We start from the raw sequence: 23,195 nt of genomic DNA, 5'->3' as shown, positions 1-23,195 counted from the left end.
CAACAATGAAGCTCATTGTACTGGGGAAACCTATTGTTTATTTGGTGGTTCAGTGCCTTTTTGTCTAACAAACTACTTTTGATAGATCAAGCTATGTGGACAATGTGAATTCTTCTTTGTCTTTTGTATTTTTCAGACTCGTAATACAGACAAGTGACATGTGAACCCGTTTTAAATATCTTTATTCAGTGAACTTTCTTGTTTGCGGCTTTTCTCGTGAGCACAAAATACTTTAACAGTGGCTCAGGTCTTTCCCACATGATCCAGAAATGATATAAAATGATATAGAGAACACAGCTTTAACTCATAACATTCTGTGATGAAATAGCTTTTGATAGATTTTTATGGCTATAAATATAAACACAACATCCACAGCATCCATAGCAAGCATTCCTGAAGTTCCTATGAACACCAGCAGAGCAACTCCAACAGATATGTTTGGTGTCAGAGGTCAAAGGTGAAGTCTTGTGGCGAAAACTTAAGGCCGTTTTTGGAGAGACTGTAATTGGCAACGCATGCTGTTTGTGCACAGCATATGTTCAAACAGGAAACACAATGAAGAGGGAAATTAATAACGAGACCAACTCTCACACAGGATTCCTTCCAACAGCTCGAAGAGGTCGATGCTGCGAATAATGCAGAAAGTGAAACCGTTTCAAGCTAAACAGAAACGTAAGAATCTCCCCGCCGCTGATTCACCATCAGACTCCAGAAGACAAGAGGCCCTAAAGCAGATACTTTACATTCTTAGGCATCAACGTTCCAGCCAGAGCTAAAAAATAAAACAATGAAAGATAAAACCAAAGCCTTTATTTATACTAGTTTAAAAAAAAGAGAGAAATTATTTTTTCCATCTAATAAATATATTTTTTTTCCTTTAACATTTTGATATTGAATCCAGCTTAACAAGTTTTCTTTGGTTACACAAAGAAAAGATAACACTTCTGCTTTTAGGACTATAAAGCAAACAGGATCATTAACATGAAAATTAAATTTAATCACATAGCCCTCATCCGTAACTTCAGGTGAGACATTTCCAAAAGGACCAAACCAGTATTAAGTTTAGACAAATCAAAAATATCTGCAGATTCTCGGTTTTTAAAATTATTTCTTATAACCTTTAAGGGTCAAAGAGTAAATATTTAATACATTTTAGGCTTTCAACATCTCTTTCAATATATGAAGGAAAGTGCAACAGTATTTTGAAGCTTTGAAGGCAATTGAATCAAATCCGAAATTCAAAGCATCAAAACTCTTAAGTCACAATTGTCAGAAATTAGTATTTCTAATGTTAAGTATATTATGTGAGACAATTATTCAAAATGAGCTGAAACTACTGGTGTGATCCTTTTGAATAGCTAGGGTCCCATTAAAAAGAATGCCGTCTCACTTAATACAGGTTCACACCTACACACAAAGTTCCTCACACAGACACACACACACACACCAACTGTTGACGTTTCTCCAAAGCATAATTCACAGGGGGAGGGAAAAAAAAAATGTCGAATTGAAAGAAACTAAAATCTGATTCCTCGTCCAAACTAACTTGTCATACACCCTAGAACACATGCATAAATGCAAAATACATCGATTAAGATAAATTCTGTTATATCCCTATTGCATCTTTATATTTTCATGGTACGAGTGTATTTACATTACTTTATGACACTGTGTACATGTGCAGCATTCTGAAAGCTGCAGAGAAAGCGCAACACCACCGAGTGAAAATCTGATTGTGTAACCTGTTCCGAACAACCCGCTGCTGCCCAAAAACTGCATCATTCCGAGAGTGAGGTCTGGTAAAAAAAAAAAAAAACATGGAGGCTAAATGTGGCGCTCAGGAAGAGTCAAGCACACGGCGCAGGGATGAATCATGCGGTTTGACTCAAAGAAGCTGATGAGTGAAACGACTGCGAGGGTGGACGGATGCTACAAACTCAGCAGCTTCCCCTGAACAAAACTCTGCCACCGTTAGTTTAGCTCCATCTTGAAAGGTAAGGTACGTTGAAGAAAGGCACCGCGACATTTTTATTTGTGTTCAAAGACAGACAGGACTGTCTTGTCAACCCAGGATGGCTGGAGCTATTTAAGAAAACAAAAACTAAAAAACAAAAACTAAAAAAAAAAAAAAAAAATTTAAAATGGGCTTGTGATCAGTCCAATCCCTGCTTTTCATTTGGGATCATCAGGAGGAGAGTTTCTGCGGCAGCAAGTCTGTCTCTCCTTTTACTGAAGTAATTTAACAGATTTTTACGGTTTTCTGATCTGATTTCCGATGCATCCCTGGAGTCCACAATGCCGGTTTTTACAGTATTTACACATGGAGAGAATGCAATGAGTTAGGAACGCTGGGGAGGAAGGGATATTTAAGCTTCCAAATTTGTAGCTGACAAAGAAAAAGCAAAACACAGGACAGATTGTAGTTCTCCATATTTTTCAACCCCGTCGCCTCACAAAATTTGGCATGCATGAAAATATTTATGCTCTGGGTCAGCTCCTAGTTTGACGTCTTAAAAAGAAAAAGTCTCAAGAGGCAGCTGGTTGGTCAGATGCATAGACCACATGACCCTGAGGGACATGTCATCAAATTCGTCCCGTTGCGGACTGTTGGAGGTCGTGCCGTCCCATGCATGTGCCCGTTTGTGCTTAGAACGGTGAATAATCTGCGGGGTACATGACGGGGAGCCAGTTCTCACTGAAGGCAGTGCAGTGCGTCCAGCCAAGGTGACGCATGAGCTGCAAAACAAAACCCAGGAGATTTCATTTTAATTGTTCTTACACCACCAGAAACCAATAGAAAACATGTTTCTTCATCATGTTGAGGACCGATCATTGATGCTCTCATACCTGGACGCAGTTCTTCATGTTCTCCTTGCTGGGCTTCTCCTCAACCATCTTGGAGGCGTATTTTAGGGCTCGGCCGTACATCTTGTTTGCCAGGGCGTGTTTGTATGAAAATGTCAAAACCTTAAAAAGTGAACAGAGAAAAAAAAACAAAAAAAAAAAAAACAAAGGGTGTTAGGTAAAATGTTTCCTGAACTAGCTTAAAGCTTCAATTCAGCCAACAAAATAATTTTGGATCAACTTTCAGAATTTGTGGCTTTTTTTTTTTTTTTCCAAGTGACAAGTTCATCAAAAAAGGGAAAATTAGTAGGGAGAGGCACAAGTTATTTTTGAATGTACCTACATACCCATCAACATCTTTCTGTTGACAAGCCTATCAAAGTCACAAATCAGTGACGAGGCTAAACTCTCCTAAAATGACACAACTGTCAGTAAGGCCACAAATAACAGCAGTGAATGTATCTAAAATACAAAAATCTCACCTTGATTGCTGTGCTTTTGAAGCACAATACTGCACCAACCTAACATGCTGGTTTTAGGTTTAATCCAATAGTTCATCTTTATAAATTGATCAAATGAAGATGTATTCAGTCTTACTGTAAGGCACAATAGACAGTGGATTGTTGAAAAATAAACTTTCAGCACAGAATCAATGACTTCCAGTCCTTTTCCAGGCTCCAGGTACAAAACACAACAGCACATAAACATGGATTAAAGCACCTGGATTACGAGTAGGACTGAATACATTTTCTTTTATCTTCATGTTTTCTAATTTCCTGAATATTCTCACTGTTTTACATAGCCTTATTTGATCTCTACATTACATTGTAGTACAACAATTGCTTTTCAACTGGTTGCCATGGCATCCGTTTTGTCCTCTAGTCCACAATTCACACATAAAAAAAAAAATTAAAAAAGTTAAAAAATAGAATGCATAATTTGCCCTAAACAACACGTTGGATTTATTTAAAATTCTCACCTTTGAGTCAGTTAGCTCCGCCCACTTCTGCACCTCCCAGAATGTGTCCATCAGGGCATTTGAAGTGTTGTCCACAGGGTCGTCAGAGCTGCTGGCCAACTGCTCCCTGACCTCCTCCTCCTCTCCTACCGCAGCTTGCTCTGTAGCAACGGCCCCGGCGCCGCTCTGCAGCGTGGACGGCAGCAGGAGCTGGTCGGCCAAAGCGCAGCCTTTTCTACACAGGGCGTCCAGAAGAGACGACTTCTGCTTCTCCATGTCACTGAAAAACAAAATGTTTTGCAGAGGAGGTGGGTTCACACACTGCCTCAATCAACCCAGTCTCTGTCAAAAACCTGTGTTAAAGTGATGCTTACGTTTTGATGGAGGCGGCGTCCGGCCGAGGGTCCGTCTTCATGGTGAAATACACAGCCAGCGCCGTTTGGTCGATGTGGGACATCACGATCTCTGCTGCTGACACAACCTCTCTGAGGCGCTTCACTCGCTCCTTAACACAAACAGGAAGAGATTCGGTATGAGGATTCTGCACAGCTTTGATGCAACCCTGTACCGACCCCGTCTCCTGCCGTCGTTTACCTTCTCCGAGTCCAGCTGGTGCAGTCTCTGCACATGAAGTGGAAGGTAATCCGAGTAGTTTTCCCTCAGCTCGTCATAGATGGAGCTCGAGTCCAACCTGAGGAGCCGAAAACGACGGATAAATTACAGGGAAATAGAGAGGCTGTGTGGTCTGAAACCAGAGAGAAACGTAGCTCACTTTGTCATCCACTGAATCTTTAGATCCCTCACAGCTTCTGCAAACTCTTCCTTCAAATCTTTCTCTTTGTCTCCATCCTTGTCCTTCTCCTTCCCACCGTTCTTTGATTTGTTTGGGGTGGGGATTAGATGGTAGATGACTGGAACGATGTCCTACATCGAGACACAAACAGAACGAAGTTTGATTGAATATACATCTTCAACTTCTCAAATACTCTCTCAAATTTCCTACCAATCTCATGTCCTCAGATAGTCTTTGCTCCATAGATCACTGAAGTAAAAATGCTTTTTAATTACCCAGTAGTGAAGGTTTAAAGTAGTACTATCCATACTTTTACAGACCACCAGAAAACCTAGTAACTAGTTCATAAAAAACAGCTTTCACACTTGTGTAAATTTCCTACAAGATTAACATGCTTTGACATGACAGATGAAGAGGTTTTACAGAAAATAAGTCATTTCCCAAAGTAAGGAGAGCAGCAGGCGCTCTGTGGTTCAGTGCTTCTAACTTGTCCAGTACCTTTTTAAATTTTCCTTGTCGTTTTGCAGAGGCCTGCCCCTGGTGGTCAAAATAACACACAGTAAGGAACAGGTAACACAAACACCAACCAAAAAGGATGTTTTCATTCGTCTTTCATCCTCAACCAGAGACTCAGGGTCTCATTGCTAAAGATGCAACTCAAACAGTATAAATATAATACAATTTACTATGAACTTTGCCGTTTCTCCTAATCATGTCTAATAAATCTGTTTACTTTCATTAAGACAAGTAAAAGTTACAGAATATTTATAAAAAATAAATAAATAAATAAAATAGAACTGGCAGCCCAAAGGCAATAGCATCTCCTTAAAATTAAGCATATAGGAAAAAGGATGAAAGATTTATTTTTGTTGCCGATCAAATATTTTGTGAACAGAAGCCAATACACCATAAGGGTGCGACACAGTGCAACCCATGTATATCCCCAATTTGTCTATAAATTAAAATACAAAAAAAAACCAAAGGAAGGTGAAAAATTTTACAAGACAATGTTTGGCAGAGCTGCACAATATATCAATTAATCAATCATTGCCTTATCACAACCACAGAGGACCAACTGGGTGCTATATGTAGTAGGATGCCATATTATAAGTCTGACTTAAAAGCCAATAATATATTTGGGAAGCCGAGCGTTCTCTACCTACCCCTGAAGCGCAACATGTGTGTTTTAGGTGGTTGAATTGCTTAAACTGAGAAGACGAAGAAACTTTGGGTCAATCAAAATCACCATCGCCACGTCCAGGAATAATCTCACAGTTAAACATTTTCCAGATATTGTGCAGCCCCAAAATTCATAACCCAAAGCAAAAGCAAAAAGTAAAGTCTTACAGTCTGTATTAAATTGCGTTGCCAACCAGCCAGATGTGAGCAACAAGCAGGACAACAAGATTTGGGGAAAGAAAAAAAAAAGAAATGAAAGAAAGATCCCAATTATCACTAAAGAAAAAGAAAAAAAGACCTCAGCATAATACAGATCTGCCTGGAACTCAAACACAGCTGTTTTAATGCAGACTAATTTTTATCTTATTCCTTTTCTTCTAGAAAACCTCAAAAGCACTTAAGATTCAAACTGTATGTCTGAGAAATAGAAACTTTCTCTGTGAAATTCACCAACAGGTACCGAGTCTCTACAGTGCAGAGTCACCTGCTCTTTGTTTTTCATGATAAAAAGATTTCCGTCTTCAGATTTAGCCATTTTACAGGCGTCAGTCGCTTTTAAGCCACAATTGCAAAACAAGTAATGACACCAACAATTCTCTTGAGACTCATTGGATTAGCTACAGTTATTATTACTGAACAAATTAACGTTTACACCGTCACATCCAACACAAGCCAACTCTGGTAAGGTCTGTATCCACTGCGGGAGCCGGGGTAATTCTCTGGGGCAGATTAGCTCCCCCAGGACCAATGCAGACTAAAACGGGTTGCAGTCTGCCCTGAAAACGGCCCTGCTAGGGAGGAAGGAGTTTTCAGATGGACTTTGAACTGAAGCCGGAGCTTCTCAGTGGGAGGAAACCTCCTCTGCTGGTCATATTTTCTGTTAGCCGCAGTTCAGCATTTTCTTGTGCAAACAAAACCATTTAAACTTAGCCACCCTTGATCAACATCATCATGTTTTATGGAATTTGAATTCAACTACATTAAAGCGACTACAGCTGCCCAGGATTGTTAATCATCCACAGGTTTTAAATTTGAATGGCGTAATGCTGCTGCTGCTGGGTACGAACAGGAGACAAGCCTAACAATATCTAATTGTTAAAAATCTATAGATTACTACAAACTTCTGAGTCAGAAGTGATTTTAATTCAGTTTCGGAGCGTAAACATTGATATTGTTAGAAATGATTACTTTAGATAGTTGATTGTAATCTGAACTGGAGCCATGTTACGTTCAGTCCAATGCGCTTATAATCCAATCCAGCTACTCATTTTCACACAGTTTTGGTAGTCTGTGACCACTCTGAAACAATTTCAAATTAATTCATATAGTTAGATTTTTTTAGAATGACGTTCTGGTCTCTGCTGTTGTAACGACTGGACCCACGACCTGCTCAGCATCAGGGATGAAACCTACAAAGCGCCTGGCTTTCTGGGAAATTCACTTAGAAAAAGCCAAGGCAAATTAAAAGTTCCAGGAAGTTCAGGAGACAAACCTAAAATTTCCAGGAACCCTCAGTCAAAACATGTTTTTTGTCTCATTTACTGGGTTTACACTTAGAGCAACTTCCCAAACTTCAAAGATTTATCAAATACATTCCTAGAAATGGGTGATTCCCATTATCGAGGTATACTGACAAAAACATCAAGGGTTCAAAAAGCTAAAACTGGAGGTCGGACCTTTCCTACTGTCTCAAGTCCTCACCTGCTGCTGTGCACTGCTGGTCAGCTGACAGAAAGAACGTTGCTACACGTTTGTCTCGCTTACAAAAAAAACAAAACAATCTAGCTATGTGAAACAGTGTGGAAACTACAGCACACTCATCACTTCTATTAATGCAAGCCTGCTTTAAGAAATCTTTTAACTACAATAATCAAATTATTTTAGAAGTGGTGAGAATAATGAGCCCTCGATGCTATGACATCCTGGTATTTTTATTCAAGGTTCTAATATTATGGAACTTGATGACCCACAGAAGACCCAAAGAAACCAACAAAAAGAACAAAGGAAACGGAAACAACAGGTGACAGTGGTGGTCAGTCTGGTTCTACAGGACACTTTCCTCACGCCGGTCCATTCTGAGCACTTCTGAAACAAACTACCTTCATCCAGCAGTTTGATTTACACACATTTACATCTATAATAACCATTTGAATAATCTTTAATGTGAGCTACAACAGCATTTAATTTCCCTTTGGGGTCAAAGTATTTTTGAATTTAATTGAAATGGAAACTCAACGTGACTTTTTGGTCCTGAAGAGCACAACTGAACATTTGAAGCAAAAAGGTTCAAGAATGGAGCCACTCACTGCTTTCTTGCCATACTCGCTCTTGGGCACAATGAGAGAGCCTGACAGGTAGCATCCTGGACTGGTGCCTTTAGGGATCCTGGAGGATGAAGGGAGACGAACAGCAATGGGAATAAAAAAAAGAAAACGTGACAATTGGTCCTACTGATATTAGAAAACTGAGATGCTTTTCTGAGGATCAACAAAAAATAAGCGCCACAGGAACATTGTGTTCATTAAAAAGGAAGATGAAATACGATTCATTCGTCAACAACGAGTAAAGAGATCATCTCCTTCTGTTAGAAATGTGAAAGGAAACTCTCGAGAGCGAGACTCACTTGTCGTCTGGCAGGGTGGTCACATAGAACGGCTGTGTAGCCCCTGGACACAAAGTAACAGAGTTGGCCTTCTTCTTTGCCATGAGGGCGGTGCGGTGTGACTCATACACATCCAGGCTGAGAGTGTTGGAAAGACGATGAGAAACCACAAACGGCAAATCCTTCAGGCGCTCCAGCTCACTGGACTGCTCGTGTCGGACCTGCAGACGGACCGTGTAATCCCCCTTTTCTAGCTTCAGGGAATACTGGAGAGAAAAGAAATGCGATTATCCCGATAACAGTTCTCAGAGATCATGTGTAATTGTTTTTTTTGTTTGTTTTTGATAGCAGAGACAATTTCTACAGATGTCCAACCTGGTGTGGGTAGGCGTCCCCCGAGCCCAGCAGTCTCTTGTTCTGGTCAAACAGCATCCACAGCTGACTGTCAAACTCAGACTCGTAGAGAAGCTCGCACAGCGTCGGGCAGCTGGGCGTAACCTCTCCACTCTTAGGCTGAGGACAGAGCAACGCACCATTATGCATCCATATGGCAGATTAATCGGCTCTGATGGGCAGAAAGTTGGATGATACCTGGTGAAAGCTGTAGGTGAGGATAATTTCATAGAGCTGCCTGTTATTAGGCAGAACGTCCCGAACTCCCAAAGCTTTAATCTTTGAATTTAGAGGCCTGGGACAAACATGAGAAATGATTAAAAAAACAGCACTTTAATACATGAACAAGCTGTTTGTGTGTGTGTGTGTGTAAACTCACCGCAGAGGCTGAACCCATGACTTCAGGGTGACAGTGGGGGATACCTCCTCATATCTCATGGGTGATGACACATCAAAACTCGTCACTCCCTCTGAGGCGTGCTGCACAGAGACAAATCAGAGTCAAAAACAAAAGAGAACAATACCTGTTCCGGTGCATGTGTGTGTGTGTGTGTGTGTGAACTGTTCTCACAATGTGCAGAGGAGAAGGAGAAGTGCTGAGGCCGTGGAAGGAGATGCTGTAGTCCACCGTCACGTCTCCCAGGCTCGCCCACCAGCGGGCTATACAGAACTCCACAACCCGACCCGACTGCAGAGGAGGCAGAAACGCACCGAAAATAAAACGGAGGTCTTCTGCTGATTCTGGCGCGTTTGTTAGCTGAGTGTACCGACCACATACCAGCACTGGGAAAGCCTCTGTCAGAGAACCTCTTTCTAGCAGTGAGGAGAACTTGTAGAACTCATTGGCTCTGTAGGCTTTCTGCTTGACCAGGTGGACCGCGTGAAGAACAAACTTTGACGATACGTCTCCAGAATGGGAGGTCAGAGTGATCTCTGTGGAAACCAGGAAAAAAAGAAAATCACAAAACAGTAAAAACTCCAGAGTGTTTTTCTGTCCTGCAACCTTTTATATGAATTATGAATGTAAACAATTTTTTTTTATCAATTTATTCAAGGCTTGCTTGACTTTAAAATCCTTTAAAACTAAATGCTAAATAAATATCTATTTGGGTTTTATTATCTGTATTCAAACAATGCTGAAGTTAGCATCTGATTCAACACTGTAGTAAAGAGCCATTTTACTTTTTTTTTTTTTTACTTTATGTACCAAATAACATGTGCTCTATTGAATATACCCATTATAGCAACCACAACTGTGGATTAGCACAAACTTCACCCGAGTTAAAACTTTAATTTAGTTTTTGTCCTCTAGAGTCAGAATTTGTAAAATCTATTCTACCAACATATACCCATGGCTTTTGAACCATAACCACTGTAAAACTCCCTGAGGTTAATGTAGCAGTGGTCTGACTTCTCCTGGGATTCTGGATCTGGTTCCTGTAGGAGGAGTCACTCCTACAGCGTCAGGCAACATAATCTACATCAGCAGGCGGGTTGTGGAACCGACAGTGGAAATAGACAAGTCGTGTCCTGCTTAGATAAAATGGATCCCGGAAATTAGTGTCAATCACAGAACGTTCATCGCCACGGAAACATTTTGTGATATAGTGCTTGGAACGAAATGGCAACCTTAAAACAACTCAGCTCCACATTGTAACAGAAACTGGATGGCTTGACTGAAAAACAGGATCAAATTTAACACCGATCTCATGTGAAATTGTAGACTGTTAATATCTACTAGCAACGTTATACTCTACCATCATGAACACTTTCAGTTTGTATTTAAAGCCCGTCTACCTCGTACGCTTCCAGATCTACCGCATACATTAACTCCACCTCAAATAATCTACAAGACTAGAATATTGGACTTTTTTTTTTGTTTTAAAACTTTGAAGAAAATCCTGGATCACAATCAGCTTTTTCGTTTTGTACTACAAACTATTTTATTTATCTTCAGCAACAGGTCTTGGAAAAGATGAGAAAGTGACCAGCAGCTTGCGCTGGTCAGACACAACTGACCTGCCCAGGAGGCTCCCTGAGGAACAGTGATGAAGTGGCGTCTGATCTGTCCGGGTCTGAAGTGGACGTCTGAGAATCGCACCTCCTGATTACGACTATCGGTCACCCTGTTGGTGCAAAGAGTGAGAAACGAATAAGAGCCCAAACCACGTCAGGAAAACCTAAATGAAGTCCACACATTGTGAGAACGTACTTGGCAGGGATGATAACTGTGATAGGAACTCTGAATAGTGGGCCACAGGTGGGGGCTGCTGTATCATAACCACAAACCTGGAAAACAATTACAAAATTAAAAAAAAAAAAAAGAAGACACCCTCTTTTTTTTAGTTTTATTCATTTCATTTTGCCTTCTACGCACCTCGGTGTAGTGGACTCCCTCTCTCAGTCCTACGGGATCGATCCGTACGTTGACGTGCCGACACTGGTTCATCAGCTCCAGGTGGGAGGGGCACTGGACCCACGGGGCGGCACATGTTAGCGCCAGGTGTAGCTGCAAGGAAATTCGCTCGGAGTTTTCTGTTCAACAAAAAGAACAGATTAAATTTAAAGCAAACAGAAACTATACATAAAATGATGAAAAACTAAATTCAACCAATCAGTTGTGCTACCTGTATTCTCTGGGAAGATGGGTTCAATTCCGACCCCGTGATCAGAAGGTGCGAGAACTTGGGCCGGTTCCCTGAGGTAGATGCCTCTCTGTGAGCCCACGCTGACCGAGAAGCCCAGGCGGCTTGTGGGTAATGAGGCGTGCTGAGTGAGGTAGTCTAAAGCCTTGTCCACCTGAGAGAAACAAAGTAATTACTTCACTACAAAAAAAAAAAAATACAATTAGTTTAAAAAAAGATACAAAAGATGTAAAAAAAAAAAAAAAAAAAAAGCTACCTGGATTATTCCATGACCCTGTGCAAACACTTCAATGTCATCGACCTTCTGAGCGGTGTTCTCCAGCGCTCTCCTCACAGCAGGAACAGAGGGAGGGATCCCGCTCTGCTTCAGGCCTTTTTCATTTAAAAAAAAAAAAAAAGAATGTTAATCACACAGAACCTTCAGTTCTGAAAATCATTCACTTCTAACAACGTTACACATCAACTACAAGCCCTACAATCCAGAACACACCTGACAGAACGAGCGCGATGCCTCCGCAGGCGTTTGGCGAGGACATCGACGTGCCGTTCATCAGCTGGGTGCCGCGGAGCGTCCAGTTGGGCACGGATGCGATGGCCCCGCCTGGAGCGCTGATGCTGACCCCGAGGGCTCCGTCGGTACTGGGACCCCTGGATGACCATGTGTACTGGTTGGGCGGCAGCTTCTCTCTCAGGGAATACTCAGCCACCATCATGTCTGGAGTCACGTACGCGCCAACTCCTACGGGGACGACGGCAGCAAGTAGAGGAGAAGTAAAGAAAATTCAAAGACTTCTTTTGGCGCTTTTTAGAGAACGTACCGATGACGCTGCTGGTGGTTCCTCCTGGGCAGCCGACCGTAGAAAGGCAGGGGCCGTTATTTCCTGCGCTCGACACAAAGATCACGTTGTGCTTCTGCACAGCCTCTGTGATGACTTCACAAATCCTCCTGAAAGGCAAGTGGCCCAGGACACTTAGCAACAGCATGCTTAAACAAAAACACACGCCAGGAAAATTAGAGACCCTCTCTGCTATTCTTACCCTGAATTAGGCCAGTGGGTGGCTTCCCCGTAGCTATAGTTAACCAGGTCACACTTGTAGTTGATTACTTCAATCATCTTTCAGACACAAAGAGACAGAGACCAGAAATAAACTAGTGCAAAAAAAGTCAGTTAATGTATACATTATGACGGTCTGCACAATATTAGGAAAACATATAACCAGTATTTAGTCATTATAAAGAAAATGGTTGTAATTAAAAAAGATTTTCCTTAAGAAGCTAAATCATTAAGGACAATAAGAGCCCATCAAACACACCACATACATTGTGACTTCATGAAATTTTGGAATTAAAAAAAAAAACGTAATAATTTTTTTCTGTCTTGATTCTGATGCATCATGCAGCTTTAATGTTGAGGCATCGTTTTGAAGGAATACCGCTCGGATGAGTCCGGTGCCAGTTTCCATGGTGCTGAGTCGAGTGTCTCCGATCTTCAGAGCCAGAATTTGGGCACCGGGAGCCACGCCGTTTCTTTCTGGTTCCTCTGGGAAGTAACCTGCCGCGATGCTTGCCACATGGGTCCCATGAGCCCCTTGAAGAGCACACAGAGTCAGATAGGAGAAGGAAATTTGGAGTCAACACCATGCTCAATGAATACATCTAGAGCCAAACCAAGAAATTTGCTAATTTTCGTCTTCATGCACCCTGACCGTCCAGATAAAAACTCAGAATTCATATCATGTCTCAATCACTAAATGCATTAGTGAGTCACTTAAAAATTATGTCAGGCTAATTGGAAAAGCTAGTCGGAGCTTTTAAAAAGTAAATTGAGTTATTTATTGTGGTGCGTCAGCTGATAACACAGAGTTATGAAATACTGGTCGACTTCATCAGATGCTGGCAATTCTTTCATTTAACGATTTTGCACTTTTGCCAGGAAAAATTGTGATAAATCCATTAAGCATTTAAACTGACTGAAAGGTACAAAGACTTCTTATATTCTGCTTTGGGGTAACTCACCTCCACTAGTAACAATGCAGAGTGTGTTTCCTTCGTCGTATACGTTAACAGAATAGTTAAGCATCTCAGCATTTCCTAAAGTGGCATATTCTTGTTTCTCTCTGTACGAGCCCAGGACGGTGCACTGGGACAGTTCTCCGCACTCCGATGTGTCCACTACCGCCCTGAGGACAACAAAAGCAGTCTCATACAATGGAAATGATAGACAAGCTATTTGTACATGCCAGTAAATCATGAGGAGGGAACGCAAACAAGAGCCGACTTACCTCCAAGTGACGCCATCGTGCCAAAGCACGCAGTCATACACTGGGCCGGGATCACTGTACTTCTTCTCTAGAGATGCCAGCAGCTCTGACTGACACTGCAGGTCTTCCTTCTGCAGCTTTTCCATCTGAGGAGAGAAGATAAAGAAAATGTCGGAGGCAGACAGGAGAATCATCACGCCAAGCAGAGGCACGTAGGAGCTTTAGGTTTACAGTTTGTGTTGTGGATCTGACCTGAGAGGGCGTGGGATGAGCGAGGTCAAACTCCTCTGTTTTGCGACAGACCTCAGCGAGGGCTGCTCTGTGTGCTGGGTCCCACATCTTTTCTTTTCGCTCTTTCTAAAAAGGGAGAAATGTGCAAAAGTATCAGATTCAGTAAGAAGCTTACTAAACCAAAATTCCTGCTGGTAATATTTACTAAAATGTAGAAATCTAAATTCAAATAAGGACTTTACCCCCTCACCCCCCATGCACAGCCTTTTCTAACCAGCTAAAATAACACCAACATTCGTGCCTGTGCCTCGGCTCCCGGCGCGTTTGATGTTGTGCTTTCTGCACATCAAAAGTAATAAAATTCAAATCTCTGACAGAACTGGAGCAGCAATCATCGTCACATCTCCCTACCTGTATCCTTTCCTTAAGAGCCTTGGGGAAGAACTCATAGCCATTTTTAACTCCGATGCGAAACTTCCCTGATGGGTTGACCCAGGCGGGGGGGATCTGAGAGATATAAAAAGACGCAGCTAGAGACGAGATCACCAAAAAGTGAACTTGGGTGTAGGACACAGTGCGAGACGGAAAAATTTCACAATTGAAAGTGGTTATGAATTCAAATAATAAAAATGTGGACATCGTAATGGTGTTTCCCCAACCTTGAGCGTTCTTCCAGAGAGGCCAGTGATTGTCCCATCTTTAGGCTCCACTGCTGTGGTCATGTTCACGTCACCGCTGCCTGTTGTATCAATGATGTCCACGATCTTTGGTTTCCCCTCAGTGGTGACCTAAAGGCGCAGTTCAAAACACGGGGTAATGGATCAAGAAGTTTTGACGAGTCATTTTTCATGAACAAACTAGCGTAGTCGGAACACGCCAAAATATCCACAAACTGTTCTGAATAACTTAGAGGTTTCCAAAGATTTATAGAAGTTTTATTTAAATATAACAATAGAAGAAGGAGTAACGTGATCTAACAACAACAACAAAAAAAAGACAGCATTAAAATAAACTATTTGCTTATTGCCTGAGTTAACCATTCAAAGACCAGTTATAACTTTGGGTTTTATTGCTGCTTGATCATATTTACAGTGACTACAATTTCCATCCATCCAAATATTAGTTCACTGTTTTAATATGCAGGTTTCATTGTAAATAAAAGCCTCCATGAGGAAAAAAAGGATACATCATTAAGATGTGTTCCTATTTTTTCTAATATTGAGGGGGAAAAGTGTCAAGTACAGCTTAGTCTCAACTGAGCTGAGAGTTTACTGTTCAAATATAGAAAGCACATCATTTATGTTTAAGAAAAAAAACTATTTTCATGGGTTTTTAAAGAAACCTGCTATGTATTTGACCAATCATACTTTAAAATTTTAAATAATTAGACATCGCTGTGATACTTGAGATAAACAATGGCATCCTGAACACATTAAACCAGATTCACCTAGTAAACAATACTCAAACCTGTATAATTTTGTAGTCATTGTATATATTTTTTAAACAGTTTATGGTCCGATCCTTAGCTTCAAGGTAACCTTCAGGTCTAACATCAAGCCTACAATAATTAGATGTTATCTGGTCTAACGTGGTTTAAATGGGACATTTAGTTTCACATAAAACATCATAATCCGAAGTGGCCAATTTACGTCTTTTGTTCCAATTTTAAAGAACTTGTAATCAGTGCAGACAGGTTCACAGGTTTGATTTTTCAAAGTGTATTTAGTAACTTTAATTTTGGATCCCATTTTAGGTCGTCTAATACAAGCACATATAGCAATACCTCATTTTCAGTGTTGTCACAACTAAGTTTGGCAGATCCCAAATTGTACATTTATTCTTACTTTGCATACAATAATCCAGGTCAGCTTTGAAAAGTCCGAGTACTTCGTACTTTGAGCCAGAGCTGATTTAAGGTGCTCCAGAAAACAAATAAAAGTTCCAAGTGGTTTTGAAAGCTACGATTCGGACACCAACTTCATACGCACAAACGTTGCTAGCTACCCGGTTAGCATTTATGCTTAATTAATAAATGTAAAGATAGTTTAAAGCCCGCTTGTGTAGCTCTGAAACAAAATTTCTAAGCACACGAAAACAATTGCCATAACAGACTTTAAATGTACTTGGCTGTCATAAAATATATTTGCCAATTGTTATAATAATGCTATTTGGGAACGCTGGCCTTTAGCATTGCTAGCTTCGACCATCTCGGTCTTCGCTAGCACGAGGCAGCCGGGCAAATTCACCTGCATGCCGGGGGCCCCGGGGTCCACGCCGGTGTCGAGGATAGCGATGAGCACCCCTCGCCCGTCATAGTCGGGGAACCTGGTGAGGTAAGAGGCAGCGCCGGTTTCTTTCTTGGGGAGAAGCCCGTGGAAAGGGAACGGTTCGTCGGTAGAATGAGCAGCCATGATCCAAATAAAAAAGAAGCGACAATGAAAACAAAGCAGCGAAATGGGGAAGAGACAAGAGAGCAACACGGAGGGTGAGACAAGGCGAGCTGATTAAAGGCGCAGTGCTTGCTGTTTTCTGCACACACCGGGGAACACCACCAGAAGTTGAAGTTTTTTTTATGTCATGCTTGAGCCAATCATAACTAACCTCATGTTATTTTTCAGCACATTTGTTTAATATGTCTGACATTATCTGTTACATATAGCGAATAGTGTGAATGTGTGGATATTTTGTAACACACAAACTTAGTTTGATCAAAAGGGAGGAGATCATTATTATAACTCCCACAAGGGCAAGTGATTATTAGCTTTCAACATAAAAGCTGCCTGAAAAGAGAAAAGCGATGGCTAATTTCTTGGGATCAGAAACTTCTTCATTCTGCCTTTCTCGTTTACATGTTGAAGCACACACAGAAGATTTGACTAAAAGATGGGATTAAAGTCTTAGTGGACATTTTTGGTTGCAGGGAGTTTTTCAGTGTGTGTGTGTGTGTGTATGTGTGTGTGTGTGTGTGTGTGTGTGTGTGTGTGTGTGTGTTTAGACTCTATGTTTCTGCTGCATCTAATATTTTAGAAAAGATTGCATATGGGCTAATGTAAATGTGGAAATTGCTCACAGTGTAGAAGCAGTTAAATAATCACAAATAATGCCTCTAGAACACCTGGTTGTAGTGCAGCTTTGATGTTTTTCCTCTTTTTTTAGATTCAGAACGCTAGTCTTAGTTTATTACGACTGCTATGAAAAAAAATTATGACTTGCAATATTTTTTTTTGTTAGATGTTTCTGTAAACCATTGAGATTGCTGTTCAGTCAAAGCAAAATAGACTGGAGAATATTCCAGTAGCTTGGGCATATGCTTTTGTAAGCCAAAGCAACCCAACAATATGTGATGAAAGGAAATGTTCATTTTTGACCAGAAATTTTAAAAAGACATGCTTAGTGGTAAAACACAGTTGTCCATATGTCAATCTAAATAGCAAAACTTATATAAAAATACACAATCTTAGCATAGCTGAACATAACATACCGTTATTCCCAATATGAATTAAGTGAAAACATCATTTTAGAAATATTTTTCAAGCTACATCAAAGTTAATCATATCTGAAATTTTAAATCCTTAAGCTTGGTGAAGCCAAAACCACATAATTAAAAAAGTAAAAATGTCCTGACATCAGCTACAATGCATAACTGGTGATACATGACATTGTGTAATCATTGTTTTTTCTTTAAAAGTCAAGCAGTATTAATGATTACCTTCCATGTAACGTAAGAGTTCCTACCAAAAAGGTTCTTCATATTGAAATGCCTTCATCCCACATGTCTATTAAAACTTTTCAATAGACGTTTTTATACATCTAGAGGTTCCACTAACTACTTTCCATAAAACCACTTAACACAATTCAAATAATCAAACTAAATAAAAAGTTAAAAAAAAAAAACTAATAACATTCAAAATCATACAACAAAGAATTAAAAAAGAGGAATGAATTGTGTTGCATGAGTATTTGCCTAAGACATTAAAAACTTCCAGTCAAGGCATATCTAACCCTACTGTGTTCTCACATTAGGTGGTGCTGTAACTCTGCCATACAAGTTTTGTGGCTGAACGCTTTGCTTGTTGCAGTTTGAGGTCAGCCATTCACAAATCTAAGTAAATCATCTTCTTGCTATGGAACACACACACACACACACACATACACACACACACACACACACACACACACACACCCACACACACACACACACACATATATATATATATATATATATATATATATATATATATATATATATATATATATATATATATATCTGCTCATTCCATAACCAGTAACAGTTTTATCCATCAAAAAGCTAATCATGGAAACATCCCCACTTAGCAGGTGCCTTCGCTGGCCACAAATGAAAACTCTTGTATTGTTACACTACAGAACGGCGATGCTGCTTGTGTGCTTTCTATGTTATCTAACTGTTTACACTAAGGATGACAGCAAACAAAGTCAGAGATGCAATTTAAATGTCAAATGTTTTTATTCTTGATGCAGCTCATCCATTATGGGCTGTTGCTAGGTTTTCCCATTCCTTCTCGGGATAATCAGGAAGTGTTGTGTCAGGAAGGCCACAACAGGTTTAAGACACCCTCCAAGTCTGTGTGTATGCAGATGTGGAGTGCGGAATTCTGCTGTGGCAACCCCATGCAGAGGAGATGCTCGAAAGGACGAGTTGGAAACAACATTATTGTATTGCAGACATCAAATGTGATCAGCATGGACACTTCATGTTTGTTTGTGCTGGGTTGCACCAGCGCAACAGTGTGTCCGTGCCAGATTAAAATACTGCCAGACGTCATTCTACAAGACAAATTACATACAATCTGATTTGATTCATACATTCATAAAGCTTTTGTCTTCTCCGTAATGCCAGGATTATGTTTGTCCATCCAGTTGCCATCTGTTCAACTCAGTATTCTCTCCCTTCCACACACATACAGAGACACACATACTACATTTTACATAAAGGCATAGTTTACAGTAGGTGATTGTTTAGTGCAAAAAACCACAGGCAACAGTGGGGAGGGGTTGGTGGTACCCTTACAGTTATTTTAAATGGGCCAACGCCCTCAAACCCAGTTCCCCTGACTTTTCTTATGCAAAATAAACCACCACTGAGCATCCTTTCACTAATCTGCTCATAATCAGCTTCTGCCTCCTTCTCCCTCGTTCTTTCACCAACACTGCTTCATTGCACACTTACGCATAGTCTCTTCAAATAAGTCTTTGTGTAAATGTATTTGATCTGTTGGCGTCTCAGTGTAAGAGTTGCCTGCATTTATTTGTGCCTTTCAACAAACACGTGCACGAAGTTAGAGTGGTACAGTTGTGGTTTACCACAGGGCGTTGTCTCTTGAGTATAACTGAAGCTACAGCATGTCACAGTCACCTTTTAAAGCTTTATTTTCCTATGTGATGCCATGCGCGCAGCTTTAAGAAACTGGCCTCTTCACCTCTACTGCTTTGGCTAGTGTGTTGTGATAGTGGTATCTTGTGACTCCTGCACTGTAATCTAATGTGGTCATTTGACTGCTGTTACATTGTGTGCAAGAAATTTTTATAGAGGGCAGTTTTCAGCCAGAGATTTTTTTTTTTTCTGAATAGAATGTACATTTATAATTGGGTCATCATGGGTTTGTTTTTGTAGCAAGCTGCAAAAACAAACAGCTAGCAGGATGTGGCCACTGTAGAGGAACTGTAATTGATTACTTCTTTCCTCTCATGTCAGCATGTCACTCTTTCTTCAATATCTACATGTGTTGAGTGGTTACTGACACAACGTTGGTAATACCATGGTTATTATCTATGAAAAGAGGCACAGGGTTTTAGCGCTGATAGCCAAAGACGCGCAGGCCCTGTTGGCATTGTAATTATGTCAGTGACATGAAGCGATGGGGCGACTGCTTTTTTGCACCCTTTGCACTTTCAGTAAGCGGAGAAAAAGATGATCGTTCTAGTAAAAGTTTCAGCTAGTTTTAATTTGTTTGTTTAAGAGTAAATTCTAAATTATTTCAGAGCTCGTTTTTGGAACTGAAGCCCATAAAAATGGCATTTGAGCTGCACACATGATTGGGTTGTTTTATCATAACATGTTGATTACTATAGCTTGTATTCTTAACCCGGGCTGTTTGATTAGATAATGTCTTACCTGCATCTGCTGAAATCACAATGTAAAGAAATTAATATATTTTTTTAAACCTGTCTGTTAAAAGTATAAAGTTGACTTATTTGACTTTAAAATGGACATTCTTGGGTGTTTTAAGACAAGAGATGCACCAAACTTTGCACAGTCAATATAGCACATTCAATTTCATATACTTATCCTCTGACAAATTACATGTAGTTTGTTCATTCATTTATTCACTAATTTCTTCATTTATATAGTGTGTATTCGCTCTAAACTCTGCACCATCACACACAAAGTTTCCCCCAGAAAACCTTCTAAGCGCAGTGGAAGGAGCAGTAGGGCAGTCTCATGCAGCGCCTACCATGTTTTTGGGTTAAAAATACATAATTGTAATCATGTGTCATTGGAAGACATTATTAACAACACCTAAACACCAACTATAAAGTCTTAAAAAAAAAAAAAAAAAAAAAACTAAAATAAACAATACTACCCTGGAGGGGGTACAAATAAAGTCTGGTGGCCCACCAGGCTTATACTACACTGGAGGAAACCTTAACACATACAGGCTTATACTATGTATAGATACTTTTAAGACAATATTTCACTTGAGTCTCAGTTAACCTATAGCAACACAGATTAACATCTGCAGAAACCACAGAGTGAATCTCTAAGCTTTTTACACAAAGTGTTTTGACTGTATTAAAAGTATGAAATTATATTATTGTGTGAGTCACGCTGGTGAAATGGTCCGTAGCAGAATGGCTTCTTTATGAAGGAGTACGCTTTCTCTTTATGACTGGGGCACAGAGTGGGATGATGAGACATATAGTCTAATTAGATTTAGAGCTGTTCTAAAAGAGTCCAGATAATCCCAACACATTGCAGCCAGCAGCAGGGTTACCGCAGTTAAACGTCATTCCTGGTAGAGAGACGTCACAACTGTTTGTTTTCAGTTTTCCTCCGGTCATACGTGTCTAGTGGTTGGACCGGAGGGTTTATAGGAGAGTTCCAGACCTGGGTCTGGCTATTCTTAGTAATGTGGTCTGAGTGATGAGCTGAGTGTGGGCTGGTGATGCAACATTCACCTGAATGAAACTTAAAGCCTGTCCAGCTATTACTCACCGTTTGGGACAGTGCTGATCTATATTTTCCTTCTATCTGTGTTACTGTTAAAAGGGATTTTATGACTCCTTTCACACCACACGTCCTCCTGTGACTCTTAGCTCTGCACTAGAGACCAGGATTTCTACTGCCTCTCTTCTGAACTCAGAGATATGAGATTACATATGAATGCTCCAACTCTTACGTTTATATGAATCCACACCTCTGTAGAATCCTTTTGAACAGTTCATTTAGTTTAGAGAAAACGATGGTAGCAAAACAGAATACACAGTTGAAACCGGAAGTTTATATACACCTGATAAAAAGACACATACACATTTGTTTCTCACTGCCTGAAATTAAATCAGAACAAACCTCTTTTGTTTTAGATCAGTTCAAATTACCGAAAATATTTTTATTTGCTAAATGCCAGAAATTTTCACAATATATATATTTTTAACTTTCTTCAACTTGAGAAGTTTACACACATTAAGCTATCAAATTTGGACCAAACCTTTTAGGTTTAACTTCAGACAATAAGAAAGATCTTTTTATTCCATGCATGCATTTTGATTACAGTGCTGTTAATTAAAGCAACAAAAAGAATTCAACTTTTCACCTTAGAAGGCCAACGTAATGGCAGGTAGTTATGCTCACTTCCATTCAAAACAATCTTAGTAAAGGTTCACAGTCAGAGACATAAACTGTTATCAATTCAATTCAAGCTTTTGAATGTAAAAGGATGACAGTCAATTTGACTTGCAAAAAGCTCAACGTAAAATCCATGATGCACAGGAGAGTGTAAAATTGCACACTGTGTCCTGTGTTTTTAGGTACGACTCTACAACGCAGTTATAAAAAGAGTGACTTGTATTCATAAGTGGTCCAAACATGCAATGACTTCACTCCAAGTGGATACCTAAACATGTGGTATGAATGGGGAAACCCCTGTCTTTTATTTAGAAAACAGCCATAATATCACTGAGCCACAGTTGCCTTGTTTTCTAATTCCTTGGTTAAAGTTGTTTTTCCCTCTGATTTTTTTGCATATCCAGCCTGTTTCAGGAAGGAAACGGCTGGCGGTTCTGGAAGGGAAGGCACCTGGTTCTACACATGGGGTGTAATGCTTTCAAAGAAGAGGAGGAGACTAAATTGTAGGCTGTTGTAGATGGACCCATTGAAAATTTACAGTGTAGTCATTTCTATGACAATATGACAGAATTGTCAAGACTATTTACTACTGACACAAAACAAGTAGAAGCGGATACCAAGAGCTGCGAACGTGCCTATTGTGAGTTACATGTTGTAGCTAATTGCTCAAAATATTCAGCTGGTGGTGGTAAAATATTTGCATCCAAACCTGTAGTGCTTTCTGTTTGTACTGAGGTGAGAATGCAACAAGACCATGAGTCAGAAATTTGCCCGGAAAAGGCGGAGGTTGCCACCATGCTATGCTAGTCGCAGCATAGTGAAGAGCGAGGCGGGAAGACAGAGGGGACATGAGCAGCGCCAAACATAGGGTGATTGACAGTGCTAAGACCCTCCTCTTGGCTTTGATTGGTTGTTTCTAGTTAGCACTGGGAGCACTGGGAGAAGGCAGAGGAACTCGATTTTTTTCTCTCACAAATTATCTGTCTCATAACATACAGTCAGGACACGTAGTGACAGTTTTAACAAATAAGTAAGAAATATTCTTTATAAAAGTTTCATATTGCAGCTTTATTGTAGCTCTGGTGTACCTTCAAAAACAGCTAATTAGCATATATTAAGCTTATATTTCATTCTTTCCTTCACTGCTTCCTTTCTTTCCTGCCTTTCTTCATTAGTTCAAGGTGCTGCAGTCTCAGCAGCACATCTACTCTGTGAGAAACTCTCCAATAAACAAGAAGTTGTTTAACTAGAAAAAAAAATGATGCTTTTCCTTCTACACCTTGCCTTTCCCTGGGAAGCAGTACTTGAAATCCGCTACATGGACTGCGTTTCCTCTGCACCGCCCCTGCAGGCACGGATTACCCTCCATACCCTCCGATGGGCGGTGTTTGTGAGGGGCCACT

General features: G+C 40.3%; 1 protein-coding gene across 2 annotated transcripts; it reads right to left on the bottom strand.

Moving 5' to 3' along the window:
• Positions 1–165: 165 nt before the first annotated feature.
• On the bottom strand, positions 166–16,452 carry tpp2 (tripeptidyl peptidase 2). 2 transcript variants are annotated; one of them, XM_088004233.1, is made up of 29 exons: positions 16,154–16,452; positions 14,567–14,695; positions 14,319–14,414; positions 13,929–14,033; positions 13,698–13,822; positions 13,432–13,595; positions 12,849–13,003; positions 12,453–12,529; positions 12,233–12,360; positions 11,905–12,153; positions 11,671–11,786; positions 11,397–11,568; positions 11,147–11,304; positions 10,982–11,058; positions 10,789–10,895; positions 9,548–9,702; positions 9,341–9,457; positions 9,149–9,249; positions 8,968–9,064; positions 8,752–8,889; positions 8,398–8,642; positions 8,081–8,159; positions 5,094–5,132; positions 4,575–4,726; positions 4,397–4,493; positions 4,177–4,307; positions 3,824–4,082; positions 2,848–2,967; positions 166–2,736 (listed from the first exon to the last, which is right to left on the bottom strand). In XM_088004233.1, the coding sequence occupies exons 1-29, from the start codon at positions 16,316–16,318 to the stop codon at positions 2,647–2,649; spliced, it is 3,843 nt and encodes a 1,280-aa protein (XP_087860359.1). In that variant the 5' UTR covers positions 16,319–16,452; the 3' UTR covers positions 166–2,646. The 2 variants fall into 2 exon arrangements, with proteins under 2 accessions (XP_087860359.1, XP_087860360.1); XM_088004234.1 differs by lacking the exon at positions 5,094–5,132.
• Positions 16,453–23,195: the final 6,743 nt, after the last annotated feature.

Source organism: Poecilia mexicana, unplaced genomic scaffold (assembly GCF_051168715.1).
Source record: "Poecilia mexicana isolate PSO_F unplaced genomic scaffold, ASM5116871v1 scaffold_3, whole genome shotgun sequence".
Lineage (NCBI taxonomy): Eukaryota > Metazoa > Chordata > Actinopteri > Cyprinodontiformes > Poeciliidae > Poecilia > Poecilia mexicana.
The sequence above is the reverse complement of the archived record's forward strand: the minus strand, read 5'-3'. Positions and strand labels throughout refer to the sequence as shown.